Below are 17,264 nucleotides of genomic sequence, written 5' to 3' on the forward strand. Positions count from 1 at the left end.
AAGAAAAAAGAATTTTTTTAATTTTTTTTGTATAGAACGAAACAAGTTTCTCCACAGATCATAAACTTCTATGTATATGATCTGGGATTAATAAAATAACATAAATTACTGTCTGATCCCAGTCTAATTCTCCTGATGAATGAGCAAGTAGATTTTTCTTACCCTGTCTGTTCTGTATGGGGTTGTATCCTTGTCAAGTTTAATTGCTCAGATACATACATCCAGGAAAACATAAATATAGTAATTTCATTTTGGCGAGTCCAGGCCCAGCTGTTCTATCAGAAACATTAAACAGAAGGGGGGCAGTGGAGGACAAAGCAATCATACTAGTTATAACCAATGTAAGGTCATACTCTCTATGATCCACATTTAAATGCAAAATTTAAAGCTTGCAAACAAACAATATTAACCTGAAGGTGGACTTGCAAAGGGATTTCTATGTTTTCTACACATAAATGTTCAAAGTAACATTGTGCAAAACATCAAATCTTCCATCATCAACACATCAAATTTGGCAGACTTGCAAAGTTCCTTTGCAGTTGGCACCTAAAAGCATTGATAACAGTTTTGCTGGTTTCTTAACAGTAACTCATCAATAGGCCAGCATCCATGCATCTTCAATATTTCAAATAACATATAGCCTTCATTTCCATGAACCAAAATCAATGGACTGGAGTGATATATGACCAAAATAAAAATCCTTCAAATGCTTATTACAAAGCCCAATTCGCCTTCGATTCAAGCTAGGATGTATACAAGTTGAAAACCCTGTTTTCCAGCCAGGAAATTTCTGTCTTTCCATTACATGAAGAGTATAAATGCTGGGAGCTGCAGCTGAGCACCCCATAACAAAACAATTACAAGGTCGTGACAGACTCACCATTCTTGCTAATGATAGTAAGCACAAGCCACTATAAGAAATTCCATACATCAATCCCTCGTCATTTTCAAAAGCTAGAGAGTTTGGATTCTCAGTTGTCATCTCTTGGTCTGTCTCTTGGGTCAAAAGGATACTGCTCAGTTCTAAATCAAACTGTTTCTCCACTTCATTTTCATGAATTCTATACTTAGCTGCCAAAGTACGAATGCAAGATTGCCAAACTTGGTTCTTAACTATGAGCTCTATATCAGCAAAGTTCTCGCAATGACCATACCACCTATGCCAACGGCGAATAATACCTGAAAACCAGTAAATAATATGAGTTTTATCTTGTAAAACAAGTTGAGGATTCACACGTGAGTGCCCTTCTGATGTGATTAATCCATATCGTAACAAACGCTTCATGATTACATTAACAGGAGCAATGATCTCAGTGATCATCTCACTGCAGGACCTGGTATTTGGCAAAAGGGCAAGAATTGCAGCTGTCTCAGAATTGACATATCCTTTTGCACACATCTGAAATTCATGAAAAGAATCTCTCAATTCTTGTGGAAGAGCTGGTTCTGCAACATACTTAGATAAAATATAATCCTCAGTCTTTGCTTCTTTTGCCTCAATGTCTTGCATCCATATTTTAAGTAGGAGCTTATACCAGTGATCAGTTTCCATCCCAGCTTTTCGAAAGCAGGAAATTTGGTTCAAGAGAGAGCTACTATCAGCTAAATGCTTGATCTCTGACTCCTTAACCTTTCTCAGACCATGAGCCAGCCATTTCCTCCCAATTCTAATTGTTCCAACATCCCAGGCCTCTTGTTTCTGTGAAGCAAATGCCTGAACTTTATCTTTTAACTTGTGAACAGCCCTTACAGCAGGACTGTCTTTCACACGTTTTCTTATTAGATTGCCCAGAAAGCGAATTGCTTGAGGTCCTGAAAAGGGAACAATTTCTGTTTCACTAGCAACATCTAACAGCAAGATTTTTTGCAAGTAATCTGCAATTTCAGACTTGAAACTACGAGCAACATCTTCAGTTCCAGAAACTGCAAAAAACAACTCATCCATAAAGCGGCAAGAATAAATTCTTGGACTGAAACTCTCCTCAGCCACATTTTTTAGATCATTTCCTTTAATCTGTCTCCTAAACCAGTTTCGCAGCTTGGAATTGCGCTGCTCTCCATTGACATTTAAACTTGAGTTGAGAGCTTCATATTTCATTGAAAGTCTGTCAATTTCAGAGTCGAAGACACTAAAATATATGTTTATTAAAATAGGAGACAACACTCCCTCTTGTGGAAGACCATGGCCCTTTGGGTAACCCCCAAACTCCACGTTGAGTGCCTGGGCATCGTACATACCTCGAAGTATATCATATAAATAAGGGTCTTCAATCTTGTCCTCCAATATAGAGATAAGTTTATTAATGACGGATGCATCGAGCTTTTTGTTTATGATCAATGTAAACCACCAATCAGGATTAGAGATCTCTTTGCTGATGTATTTTAATGCAGTATGGTGGCCCCTTCCACTTCGACAACCATGGGAAATCCTAGAAAAATGAGGCTTATAAACAACTTCCAAGACTATTCTGATAGCTTCTTGAACAACCTTCAGCTTTAGTTTAGGAAGAACAAGGGTTTCTTTTTTTACTCCTCTTGTTGAAATCGAGAAAGTATTAGCACTAACGTCAAAATTGCCACTAGCAAGCTCTTCTGCCATATGTTCAAAACATATATTACCATTATCTGACGCTATATCAACATTTCCATTTAGCCTAATACAATTGTAAGCATCCCGTAGAGTTTCAGGATTTGCAATTACTCTCATCATTAGATCCTGAAACTTCCCATTAAGAAATTGCTCCTTCACCCTCTTCTTTATACGTAGTTCAAAAGACCTCTTGAGCTCCATTCGACTCTTGGGCCTTCTTTCATTAGGACTGGAAGATTCCTCAATAAGAAATGCTAAATCTTTTGCTAATGTCATTTTCCCAGTGCCCTTATCATCATATTGAGTAACTTGTGCAAGTGTAGAATAATTTATGCAACCTTGCAATCTTTCTATAGGCGTTCCTGTTGCACGGTATCAATAGCACATTGTAATTTTAAATAAATAAATAAAAATCATCAACGTTATCAAAGAGCTACAAAGAAGATGATAAATGAACAGATGCAATCGCAGTTGTGTTAGAGAGATATTTCAAAGCCAAATAAATCATTATCGGAAATCGTTAGAACTAAATTTTAATATCAAATAATCAGAATAACAATAAATCCATACGCAAATATTGGGAGTGTAATAGGATCAATAGACAGTGACTCTGTAGAGCGCAAACCACAAGTTAAAAATAGAAAGAAATATGGTACCCACCCGACGACAAGTATGAAATGGTGGATTTCACCATTGTCGACGAGGTGCATAGGTGTTGGTTTCCGCAGAGGTTCTTGCAGCAGTACCATCGTTTTTGCCCAAATCGGTGTAGAAGCAGGTTGTACAAGGAAGAGATTAAAGAGGAGCATTGGGCAGGTGGCGGCAGTGCAGGGTACCTTGAGAAAGTGACGAAATTGAGCATCAACGAAGAAAACGTTTTACTGTATGTACGTATGATTCTATATTAGAGCTCGCCGAGCATCTGGTAACTGTTGGGTTTGGTTTGAAAGTTCTTGATTTTTGGTGGGGAAGCAATTTCGGCTGTGAATGACCAATGGCTGGGCCGGTTCTTTTTCTCTTTTCTCTCGGCATCGGGAGATTGTTATATCCTGCATCGGGGATTGTTATCCTGCACCGGCAACATGAACAACTATGCATCCAAGATAAAAATACATTTGTGTTATTATATTATAAAGTTAATATATGTGTTTGAATATTATGAAATTTGAATTTGTCTGATTAGATATTAATTAATATTTTATATCATTAAATAATTAATAAAGTAAAAAAATAAAAATAAATTAACATCATAATGTAAATATATTATAAATTAATTAATTAACATAGTATAAGTCTCTCATTCCTTAAATTTATATTATATTATTATTAAAAAATATTAATTTTTTATTTTAATTTTTATAATTTTTATATTTTATCTTTCTTTTTTACTATAACATTAAATTTTTTTTTAAATATGTAAATACTTTTATAAGAAAATATTATATATCAAAATAAAATATTGTATACTAAAATAATATAAATTTTAATCGACATAATTAAGAGTAAACATAATAAAGTAATTTTATTTTTTAAAATTAAAAATAATCTTAATTTTTTTCTTCAGAGTGTTATAATTTAAATTTATAAAATAAATTTTAGATTCATATATTGTAAATTGTAACTTCATTATACGTCAAGGTTCATAAATTATAGTCTAAAGATTATAAATTAAAAAAAAATTCATATGTTAGAAATAAGTTCATAAATATACAGTTTATATTTAATGAATTTTATACTAGTAATAAATGAATATATGATTTATAAAAAATAATCTAAAATTTATGTTTAGTGGACCTTACATTAATAACATATGAATATTTAGTTTATAAGTAATGAACCTAAAGTTTATGTTTAATGAAATTAACACTAATAATAAACTAGTCGTTTATTCGTACGTTACATGATTTTTATTATCATTATTTATATTATAAAATCAAGTTGATAGATATAATATAATAAAATATTTATATTTAATACTTAATTTATTATATTTTAAAAAATAAGAGCAAACTAACTACAATTAAATTTCTTTATTTTTTAAAATTTTATTAATACAACAATATTAAATTATTTTAAAAATATTTATTAATTAATTTTAGTATTACATAAATTGATATTATTACTTATATTACTATTTTTTATTAAAAATTTATTATGTAATTAAAAACTTAATTATTAAATATAATATCACAAATATAATTTAAGATGTTATTTTTAAAATTATTAATTTATTAGTTAATATAATATTAAAATATAATTAAATATATTATTTTTATAATATAATTAGTATCATTATCCGATTAGAAAACTATTTATTAGTTATTATAATATTTAAATATAATTAATATACTATTTTTTAAGGTTAGAGTCTGTATTTAATTAAAAATGTAACTTATTAATCAATATATTAATAGATATAAAATTTTACATAAATTTGAATTTCATGTATCAAAAATAAATATACATGTGAAAACAAAAATTCTATATATCAACAATTTAAGTACACATGTTAAATAAAGTTATATATATATATATATATATATATATATATATATATATATATATATATTGATATACACTTTATAAGTAATAAATAATATATTTATATCTTAACAATGAGTTCATAAGTAATTATATTTAATGAACCTTACACTAATAATAGATGATTCTATAATTTATAAGTAATGAACCTAGAATTCATATTTAATAAATCTGATACTAATAACAATTGAATACTTATTTTATAAGTTATGAATCTAAAATTTATATTTAATGAACCTGATACTAATAATAAATAAATATACACTTTATAAGTAATGAATATATATACTTGAGGTTCATTATCTACAAATTACAAGTTCATCAAATATACACTTGAGATTCATTTAACATAATATATATATTAATATCTAGAGAAGAGTCATTTAATCTCAATTAACTATTTGTTTCCAATAATTAAACTTATTAAATACTTTTTTTTTAATTCAAACAAAATAATAAGAAAAAATCAATTAGTATGTAATTGAAGAAGTAACTATTAATAAAATTTTAAATAAGAAAATATTTAATATTTAATAAAAATAAAATTAATTTTTAAAATTTAATACTTAATAAAATCATTAATTTACTAAAAATCAAATACAAATATCATATTTTGAATTTTATAATTTATTAGTTTGTAACATGACTATTTTATTATCCAAAAAATTATATAAAATATTAAAAAATTTATATACAATTAAAAAAATAATTAAACAAAATTCTAAAAGAAAATTATTATGTACATGTAAAATGATCCATGTTCACAATGCCTTGTGATCTTGGGTCCATAATATAATTTATCAACATCGGGCACAACTCTAGTATGACAATTGTCAAATACAGATTTAGATTTTTTTTATTCATTTTGAAAATTGTCAGATTTGGATGCGGATTTTTTATTTAGTTTGGATTGGATATAAATAAATTGAATTTAGAAAATACTTGGTATATATCAAACTAGCAATATGCTTGTGCTAATGCATAATTATTAATGAGTTTATAATATAAATTTTTAATTTAAAATATCTTATTTTAATAAAAAATATTATGTCATAAAAAATAATTTTATTTAGTCATTATTTTATTTTAATAAATGCTTAGTATTATCATTTTACTTATATAATTTTATATTTTAATAGTTATAAAAATAATTAAAAAATTCATAATAGATATATAGTAAATTAGTGGAATTATATGATTTTTTATTATATTAGTTATTTTCAATAATAAACATTTAATAATATTATTTTATTTGATTTTTATTTAATATTATAATACATTAACATTATCATTTTATTTGATTAGTATTTAATGTCATAATAAATTCTTATATAAGCCACATTAAAACCCACATGTATTTTTTATTAGAATTTTATATAACGTGACTTTATAAAATATTATCAAGTGGTGTCTCATAGAAAAATTTAGCTTACTTTATATATATTATATGATTGTTTAATTCTTTATATTCTTAAAATTTTCTTATATACTACATATAAATTAATATATAATAATATCAGTATGATTATTAAGTTTTACTTTACTTTTCTAATATTCCTATTTATATATATATTAGTCATTTATAAAAATCATATAATATAGTCTTGTGAAATTTTTATATTTATTATATGTTAAGAAAAATAAATATGAGATATATATATATTTATCAACTTTAATTATGTATCCATTTCATTGCACTAATAAGTTTTATACGTCTATATAATAATTTTTTTAAAATATTTAAATTATTAGAATTCTTGATATTTATTTTTTTATTATTACTTTTTAATATTACATACATATAGATTGAAACTTTATTCTAATTATTATATTCAACTAATAAATTATCAAACGTATCACAAATTTCTTTTAACTGTTTTTATGATCCAAATCTAAATTTTTTATTCTTTATTATTTTATTATTATTTATATTTATAATACTCAAAAATTTCTTTAATAATGATAATATTAATAATAATTAATAGATGATTTTTTATTTAAATTAATTTTATTTTATTTTAATTTGGCTTAAATTGGAATGATTTAAATGGAATTTTAATGCTAGACAAATAAGGGAGTTATTTTCTATATCCAATTAGTTTGATTTTTAAGAAATTAATTAAGTAAATTCTTTGGGAAATAAATTATATTTTTGGTCATTCAATTTTCTCCAAAATGAATATATGAATTAAAATTATATATTTGAGAGTTATGAAAGAATTAGTAAATAATATTTTTATAAAAAAACTATCGGGGAATGATAAATTTTAATTAGCAAATGGTGTTAATTTTAATTGGAAAATAATTTAGCAAATTGATTAATTAAATTAATTGTGTGTTAGGATTAAATTGGAAATTTATTTTGGAATAAGGATTTAAAATATAATTTTATTAATATGAGGTTTTAATGAAAATTTGTATGTTTAGTATATTTGAAATTAAATACGTTGGCAAGGGCTTTTTGGTAATTTTACATTTAAAAGCAAGGATAAATATGTAATTATATATTTTTAATAATTCTATTTTGGCCCAAAGTAAATGGTTAGGGGCTTAATTGAAAAGCTAAAGAAAAGTTTAAGAATTAATTGGAAATCTTGCTGGATGAAATTGCTAGTACTTAAAAAGTTGAGGGACTAAATGGTAAAGAAGAAAAGTTCAGGAACCAAAAGTCGATATGGAGAGGAAAAGGAAAGAAAAGAAAGAAGGAAGAAGAAGAAGAAGAAGAAGAATGAGGGAGGAGCGTCGGTATGTCGGGGAAGAAGAGAATAGAGTCGCAGCATCCGTGGTGCGTGTGGTGACTCGGAGGAGCAATGAGGCCGCAGCATCGACACGCAACGAGAATTGCTAGAAACGGCAGATTTTTCCTTACCGCTGATTATGGAGTTTCCGGCGATCTTTGGCGGCGTTGTTGGGCTCAAACTGATCAGCAACTTCAAGGCTTTCTTTCTGACCATCGCCACCCCTTGAGGCTGCCGGAATTGCAAGATCTGGCGAGGTGAAATGAGTAGGGGCAGCCTGAGTTTTTGGCTTTTCCGGCGAGCTCTAGCGAGGGTTTGCCGATCGGAGGGCATATCCGGACTCCCTTCGGCTCAAGCTTTCCAATGGCACCAGTTTCGTGGCGATCGGACTCCGTTCGAAAATCAATGGCCGAGATCGTCTGTAAATCTCTCTGGATGATCAGGGGTCGGATCGGAAAATCTGAAACTGGGATCGTCATCAGCGCGTCGTTTCAAGTCCATTGGTGCGCTCGGATTGTCAATCGGACTTCGGCCGCTTGAGGCGAGTCGACCGACCGATCAAGGGTCTCGGTAATTTCTCTGGCCCGTCGATTTTAGAATTCACGGGTAAAAATTATATGTTTATTGAAATGTGTTGAGTATTAGAAATATTGTTAGTAAAAATAAATAGTTTATCGGACTGTCTGCAATTAGTCGTGATTTGTGATGTGTGGCGGAGTCAGGAAAAATAATAAAGTCTTGGGGACCCGACTCCCGTTAAAATAAATTGTTGAAACATTTGAAGTTTTTTCTGGGAGGTCCTGGATCTGTTTTACGGGGGTAAACGTCCGTGTTTAGGAGAGGTTCTGCCGAATTTACGGTAGAATTTACCCGAGTCAAATTTTTTAGACAGTCTGTTGTAGGAATCTAGACCTAGGGTGTAATACCCAGAATTTTCCTTTAATAATGATAATATTAATAATAATTAATAAATGAGTTTTATTTAAATAAATTCTAATTTATTTTTATTTGGTTTAAATTGGAATAATTTAAATGGAAATTTTAATGCTAGACAAATAAAGGAGTTATTTTCCACATCCAATTAGTTTGATTTTTAAAAAATTAATTAAGTAAATTATTTGAGTGTTAGGATTAAATTGAACAATTCATTTGAAATAAGGATTAAAAGTATAATTTTATTAATATGGGGTTTTAATGGAAATTTATATGTTTGGTATTTTTATAACTAAATATGTCGGCAAGGGCTTTTTGGTAATTTTACACTTAAAAGCAAGGGTATATATGTAATTGTGTATTTTCAATAATTCTAATTTGACCCAAATTAAAGAGTTAGGGGTTTAATTGAAAAGCTAAAAAAAGTTCAAGGGTTAATTGAAAATTTTGCAGGACAAAATTATTGTAATTAAAAAAGTTGAGGGACTAAATGGTAAAGATGATAAGTTCAGGGACTGGAAGTTGATATGGAGAGAAAAAAAAAAGAAGAAGAGAAAGGGATGATCGAGGAGGGAGGAAGGGAAGTTTTGTTGTAAGTAGTAGGCGGAGGCGTCGGAGCCGAGCTTCGAGCTTCGACTCCAAAGTCGCCAGCGCAGCGTTGTATTCGTTCTTTCCGCTAGCCGAGTTAGCAAGCATGGTAGTAGCTCCGGCAACCATTTTGGTGGTTCTAGTTTTAAATGGACAGCGGCTGGTGGGTTTCTTCGAGGATAGCATCAAATGTGAAGGTTGTTGCGGAAGGAGATCGAGCAAAAAGAAGCTTGTCAGGAAAGTTCGGTTTTTGGAGTTTTTTTGGCTAGTGCGGTTGAGCTTCGGACGATCTGAGCACGCATTCGGACTCTCCTCGTCACCAGTTTTCCAACGGCACTAGTTTCGTGGTGATCGGACTCCGTTTGCAAATCGACGGCCGAGATCGTCCGTAAATCTCTCCAATCAGGGGTCGAATCGGAAGATCGGAAGCGGGGATCATCATCAGTGCGTCGTTTTGAGTCCGTTGGTGTGTTCGGATCGTCGATCGGACTCCGGCGGCTGGAGGCGAGTCGACCGAGCGATCAAGCGTCTCAATAATTCTCTGACCCATTGATTTTAGAATTCTTTGGTAAAGTTATATGTTTACTGAATTGTGTTGAATATTAGAAAATATTGTATGTTAAAATATTTGTTTATCGGACTGCCTGCCTTAGGTTGTGTTTTGTGATGTGTGACAGAGTTGGAAAATTAGTGAAGTCTCGGGGACCCAACTCCTGTTAAAATGAATTTGTTGATTATTCGAAGTGTTTTCTGGCAGGTCCTAGACCCGTTTTACGAGGCATAAATGTTCGTATTGTAAGGGAGGTTTTGCCGAATTTTCGTTAGAATTTACCCGAGTCGAGATTTTTAGACAGTCAGTCCTAAGGATCTAGACCTAGGGTTAATTGTCAACTATTTTAGCGTTATTGATAAATTGTTTTCTGTGATTAGATATTCTGTCAGTTCGGCTCGCTCCATCCGAGGCATCGGAGCAGAGCTAGGAGGTCGTCAAAACTGTGAGTTAAAGTCATATATTTGTTATGCACGTGTCATGCATATATTTTTAAATAGTTATTGTGATTGATTGATTGCCAGTTTAAATTATTCATTCAATTATTATTCATATGTATCATGCTCTTTAATTACTGTTCATATACATATCATGCTTTTTTTATTACCATTCGTATATATCGTGTTCTTCATCACTGAATTTATTGATTTTGTGTTGACTCGGGACAGGACGGCAGTAGAACATAGTATTTTGATGAGTGTACCGGTATAATCCGTGAGTGATAGAAAAGGGGTAAAATGGTAAATTTAAAAAGGAAAGTTTAGGACTTGCTCTGGTCGAGCATCGCTCTCTGGGCGCCGGCTTATTTGGAACCTAAGTGACCAGACTCAAGTTAAGGACCCTGGTCGAGCTTCACTCTCTGGGCGCCAGTCTTATTGGAGTAAGAGAGCCGAAAGGCTAAGAGTGTTAGTGATAATTAGTGGCTCAACTGGATTTAAGGACCCTGGTCGAGCTTCGCTCTTTGAGCGCCAGTTCTGTTAGAATGAGAGAGTCAAGATGTTTAGCGTTGGGATTAGGGTTCTGCTGAGGTACTCCGTCCCGTAGTGTGTGAAAATTATTTTATTTAAGCACGACATGACACGAATATTGTTGCATGACTTAAAATTATTTCAAATTAAATAAATGTGTTATTGAAGTGTTTGAAATTATTTTTGGGATTTATGATTTTAACTCACTCTCGAGACTGACAGTCTCAATTTTACTGTTTTATTTCAGATCTATGTTTGTTAGTTTTCCCACGGCTCTTATCAAGCAACCTGACTCCTTCATCATCGGGTGATGTGTTTGATTTCGTATGCTGACTTGTAAAAATTTAGATTCTCCGCAGTAGAAATAGTACACTTATCAATTGTACTTTTATGTAGTTTCGAGTCTCGCCTAATTCTTCTGGCAGACCGAATTAAATATGTAAAATTTAACGATTAACATAAATTGTGGCATCAATAATTTTAGATGAGCTTTATTTAAGTTAGTGAGTCTCAGGCTTACTACGGGATTCGGTAGCCTTACGCCTATCCATTTCCTAGTGCCAGTCACGGGCCCACAGATCGGGTCGTGACATAGGGTTAATTGTCAAATGTTTAAATGTTATTGATTAAATTGTTTTCCATGGTTAGATAATCCATCAGTTCGGCTTGTTCCACCCGAGGCATCGGAGCAAAGCTAGGACGTCGTCAAAGCTGTGAGTTAAAGTCATATATCTGCTTATGTGTGTCATGCTAAGATTTTTACGCGATAGCTCTGATTAAATTATTAATATTTTAAATATTTAGTTATTTACTGTTTATATATGTTTCATTAATTTCGCGTTGACTCGTGATGGAACGACTGTAGAATATGCTATTTGACGAGTTGCACCAGTATGAATCAGAGACAGAAAATAAAAGAGTAAAAGTTTGTAAATTTTTAAAACGATAAATTTAGGATGTCACGACCCCATCTGTGGGCCCGTGACCGACACTAGGGAATGGGTAGGGGTAAGGCCACCGAATCCCGTAGTAAGTCTGACACTCACTGACTTAAATAAATCTCAATCTCATTTTTCTGATGCCACAATTACCTTAACAATTAAATTTTACATAAATAATTCGGTCTGCCAGAAGAATTTGGCGAGACCCGAAACTCAGAAAATTTACAACTGATACATCTACTATTACTACTGCGGAGAATCTAAGATTTTACAAATTAACATAAATTTATCAAGTGAAATTTATTTATATTGCAATAGTAATAATCATATTAAGCATAAATTTCTAAAATAGCATATTAAATTCAGACTTAGCAATAGTGCAACGATTAAGTGACTCTCACAGATTTGACACATTCGGCAGTCCGCTCCTACACCTCGGGTGGAGCTGGCGGGAGGCTGAATTATCTAATAACAAAAGATATATAATTAATAGACATTCGTAAATTTTTTCTATACTTAGGTCTTAGAGTAGACTACCTAAATTTAAATTAGACTCCAGTAATTTGCCGGAAATTCGGCAGACCCTCTCCTAAATTACGGACATTTACTCCCCATAAAACGGGTTCAGGACCTGCCAGAAAACACTTCGGATAATCAATAATTCATTTTAACGGGAGTTGGGTCTCTGAGACTTCACCAATTTTCTGACTCCGCCACACATCACAAAACACAACCAAGGCATGCAGTCCGACAAATAAATATTTTAACACACAATATTTTCTAATATTCAACACAATTCAATAAACATATAATTAAACCAACAATTCCAAAATCAACGGGCTAGAGAAAAATTACCGAGACGCTTGATCGCTCGGTCAACTCGCTTTCAGCCGCCGGAGTCCGATCGACGATCCAAACACACCATTGGACTCAAAACGACGCGCTGATGACGATTTCCGGTTCTGATTTTTCGATATGATCCCCGATCATCCGAAGAAATTTGCAGACGATCTCGACCATCGATTTGCAAACGGAGCCCGATCGCCACGAAACCGGTGCCATTGCGAAGCTTGTGCTGAGGAGAGTCGGGATACGCCCTCCGATCATCCATAGCTCGCCGGATCTCGCCGGAAAAGCTGAAAAACGCGGCTGCCACCTACTTTGCCGGAACTCCCTCCTCCGGCCACCAAAACCGACGCCACCACCGCCAAAAGGAAGCTCTCTCCAAGTGGAGTTGATCGGCATCGAGATCGGCCGACAAGGCCGCCGAAATGGAATGATGCTAGAAACCGCCACCGACGTCATCCACCTGCCGCTAGCTTCCTCGCCGACGGCCACGATCATACCTTTGGACGACGCCTTCTTCTTCTTCCTCTTCCCCGTTTCTTCTTTCTCTCTCCCCGATATTCTCTTTTCCTTTTCTTTCTTCTAATATCGACATTAGGACACTTAAGTTTTCTTTCTTACCTTTTGGTGCCTCAACTTTTTTAATTCTTACAATTTTACCCTGCAGAATTTCCAATTAATCCCCAAACATTTCTTTAGCCTTTCAATTTAGCCCCTAACTATTTAATTTGGGCCAAATCATAATTATTGAAAATACATAATTACATATATACCCCTCACTAACATATTTATTTACAAAAATACCAAACTTATAAATTTCCATTAAAATCCCATATTAATGAAATTATACTTTTAATCCTTATTCCAAAATATATTTCCAATTTAGTCCTAACACACAATTAAATTAAATAGTCAATTTGCTAAATATTTTCCAACTTAAAATTAAATACCACTAGCTCATTAAAATACCAATTTTTCTAAAATTCTTTTATAAAAACACCCTTTACAAATTCTTCCATAATTCTCCAATATATATATATATATATATATATATATATATATATATATATATATATACACACATTTGGAAAAAAATTAAATAACCAAAAATATAATTTATTCCTCAAATAATTTACTTAATTAACTCCTTAAAAATCAAACTAATTGGGTATAGAAATAACTCATTTATTTGTCTAATATTAAATTTTCAAAATTGTGTTTAAATCATTCCAATTAAACCGAATAAAAATAAAGCTAAAATTAATTTAAATAAAAACTCATTTATTAAAATTTCGGGTATTACATTCTCCCCCTCTTAACAAAAATTCGTCCTCGAATTTTAAAAGAAAAAAAAAAGGGCTTCACTCAAGACTGAAACTAATTCGGAACCTCTCATCTCAACCTTGACTTCTCAGAAACTTTCCTCAGAAGAAATAAACTTAACCACAAGACTCATCGACAAAACCCTTAAACAAAACTGGCAAACCTGAGAATTCGCGATCCTGACTTACAGCTCCTCAGAAACCAAATCTTCACTTACTTTCACACACTGAGGGTCCAACACGAGCAAAGGAGCGAAAATACACTTCCTCAACAAAGACCTACGAATACTTGATTGACCTCAGAGAACATTATTTGGCGGCAAGTCCAACTTGCACGCCACCTTACCAAACCGCATCATTCTTGCACAAGAGACGCCTTAGGGATACATACTTTCTAATACAAAACTCCACGCGCTCCCACTCCGGGTTCGCACAACCTCTCTGCTTCCTAAAAGCTGTCTTCAGTTGCTCGCGAGAAAAGAGTCTCCTCCGAAGGATCTGGACCAACTCGGGTCCCGCCAAAAATCCACTCGCCAACTTCCTTCCTAAAGACGTGTCCCTTGCACGTACAGAAAATCCTTAACATCCACATCACATCATTCACGACATACCATCCACCTGGTTACGATAACCAATACAAAACCATACCATCCTGACACGAGATTCCTCTTTGACTAAAATCCAAAAGCCTCCTCTATCATCCAACATGGGGCCTATTGCGCCACAAATTCGTTCTCACAACAACTCAGCTTGTCATCCAGAGAGTCCTAAGCTAACACCATTTACTTGAAAGATTTACTTATTTATTTACTTTATAATCATCACTAATAAAAATTTATTATATTCTAAGAAAAATACTTTATAAAATCGTTAAATCTCTAATGGTTTCTTTATATAAAATTTTACAATATCGCGCACCATGGTGATGATGCCCCTATTACTAAGGGTTGCAATGCACGATGTATGATGCATGTCCTAAAAATAAAATTGTGCATGCCTACAGTGAAATGCCATTATGAATTCTTTCGGGACTAGGCGCAATATTGTATTTTAAAAATACTTATTCTATTTGAAAAAATAAATAATGTTTGCTTAAGTTTCTCTGGATTTCGAGCGTATGAAAATACTCCTACCACCTTTCTTAAGCTCCTTACAATCACCAAACTCAACCATATATGCTCTGACCTCTGCTCGACTTCCCACACACTAACTTCGGCGCTACTCATTAAGGCGATGTTTGATACGATGATGAGGCGGTTCATGACACGACTGCACTATGCTCTGCATTAATTCTGACTGTGGTGCCCACCATCGAAACAACAATCGAAGCATCCAAGGGCCCGACTGCACCAATCACTTGAAGAAAACGGCACGAGTCTACCGCGCTTCAGATCTTCCCATCGCTACAATGCTCATTCTCAGCACAACATCAAAGAGAAGCTCACGGAAAAAGAATGATAGACTCTCTAACAGTGAAGGCTGAGACACTAAAGTCAATGAAAACAACAAGACAGACTTGATCCTAGCTCCGCAGTACCAAGAATCTTAGCCTAGACTGAAGGAAATCTAAACCTAAGCTCTGATACCAACTTTGTCACGACCCTATCTGTGGGCCCGTGACCGGCACTAGGGAATGGGTAGGCGTAAGGCCACCGAATCTCGTAGTAAGCCTGACACTCACTAACTTAAATAAATCTCAATCTCATTTTTCTGATGCCACAATTATCTTAACAATTAAATTTTACATAACTAATTCGGTCTGCCAGAAGAATTTGGCGAGACCTGAAACTCAGAAAATTTACAACTAATACATCTACTATTACTACTATGGAGAATCTAAGATTTTACAAATTAACATACCAAATCGAATACACCACCCGATGATGAAAGAGTCGGGTTACTGATTAAGAGTCGCGGGAAGACTAACAGTCACGAATCTGAAAAAAAAAAAGTAAATTGAGACTGTCAGTATTGAGAGTGAGTTAAAATCAAATAATCTAGAGACTATTTCAGTCTTCACAGAAAATATTAATTATTCGAATCAGTATATCAAACCCTGAACATAATACAAATCATAATATAATCATACTATAATAAAATAAATAAATAAAAATATATTTTTACTTTTACGGGACGAGTGGCTCAGTAGAACCCTAACCCCAAATTCTAGTAGCCTTTCGACTCTCTTAATCCAACAGGTCTGGCGCCCAGAGAGCAAAGCTCGACCAGGGTCCTTACCTCCAGCCTGAACACTTGATTCCAACCAAGCCGGCGCCCAGAGAGCATTGCTCGACCAGGGACCTTACCTCCGACAATTTACTCAAATCAGCCTAGAGAGCCATGCTCGACCAGGGCAAAACTCATAATAATCTTATTACCTGTCCATGATCGTTACCGGTGCGCACGCGGTCCTTATGTAACCCATCAGGTGGCATGTTCTACGAAAACCACATGTCCCAAATCGCAATCATCACATTTAATAAATATGATTATCTAATGAAATCATTCAATACATATCGAAATAAAAATTAAAAATTTAGGGTAAAGAACGTGCAATTTGTGTGGAAAAATAATAATATTTGTATTATTATAACGTTACTAATAATAATATTGATATTATTTTCAATAATTAATAATTAAGTGAAATTTATTTATATTGCAATACTAATAATCATATTAAGCATAAATTTCTAAAATAGCATATTAAATTCAGACTTAGCAATAGTGCAACGATTAAGTGACTTTAACTCACAGATTTGACACATTCCGCAGTCCGCTCCTATGCCTCGGGTGGAGCTGGCGGGAAGGCTGAATTATCTAGTAACAAAAGATATATAATTAATAGACATTCGTAAATCTTTTCTAAACTTAGACCCTAGAGTAGACTGAAATAATAGAAGTTGCCTTTATTAATTTAATATAAAATAAAATATTATTAAATTTAAAATAAAATAAAAATTTTAAAATTACAATGTAATGTAATATTTAAAATAGAACATATATTATTTTTTTATAAAATAATTGATGCATTTGTAGTTTAAATCTAAATATATCAAGCTCTAATATTAATTTATCTATTATGTATAAATATAAAATGTATTTTAATTATTAATATAATTTAAACAGAAATATTAAATAGATATTTATATTATTTTAAAATAATAACTGATATGTTTTTAAAACTTATAGAATTAGACTTTCTATATTTGATGATTGAGAATTTTAATAAAATTTGTACTTTTAAAAT

At 32.3% G+C, this 17,264-nt stretch overlaps 1 protein-coding gene across 1 annotated transcript; it reads right to left on the minus strand.

Annotated features, from left to right (window-relative positions):
• Positions 1-216: 216 nt before the first annotated feature.
• On the minus strand, positions 217-3,684 carry LOC8273462 (nuclear intron maturase 4, mitochondrial). Its single transcript, XM_048369768.1, has 2 exons — positions 3,251-3,684; positions 217-2,952 (listed from the first exon to the last, which is right to left on the minus strand). Exons 1-2 carry the CDS (start codon positions 3,450-3,452, stop codon positions 644-646), a joined length of 2,511 nt encoding a protein of 836 aa, XP_048225725.1. The 5' UTR covers positions 3,453-3,684; the 3' UTR covers positions 217-643.
• Between the last annotated feature and the right edge of the window lie 13,580 nt (positions 3,685-17,264).

This window comes from Ricinus communis, chromosome 10 (genome assembly GCF_019578655.1).
Source record: "Ricinus communis isolate WT05 ecotype wild-type chromosome 10, ASM1957865v1, whole genome shotgun sequence".
In the NCBI taxonomy this organism is placed as follows: domain Eukaryota; kingdom Viridiplantae; phylum Streptophyta; class Magnoliopsida; order Malpighiales; family Euphorbiaceae; genus Ricinus; species Ricinus communis.

Bases quoted from the DNA above. Each gene is read 5' to 3' on its own strand.
- LOC8273462 (XM_048369768.1), bottom strand. From the start codon at position 3,452: ATGCTCAATTTCGTCACTTTCTCAAGGTACCCTGCACTGCCGCCACCT. The intron at 2,953-3,250 runs GTGGGTACCATA...ACCGTGCAACAG, and splicing joins CATTTCATACTTGTCGTCGG to GAACGCCTATAGAAAGATTG.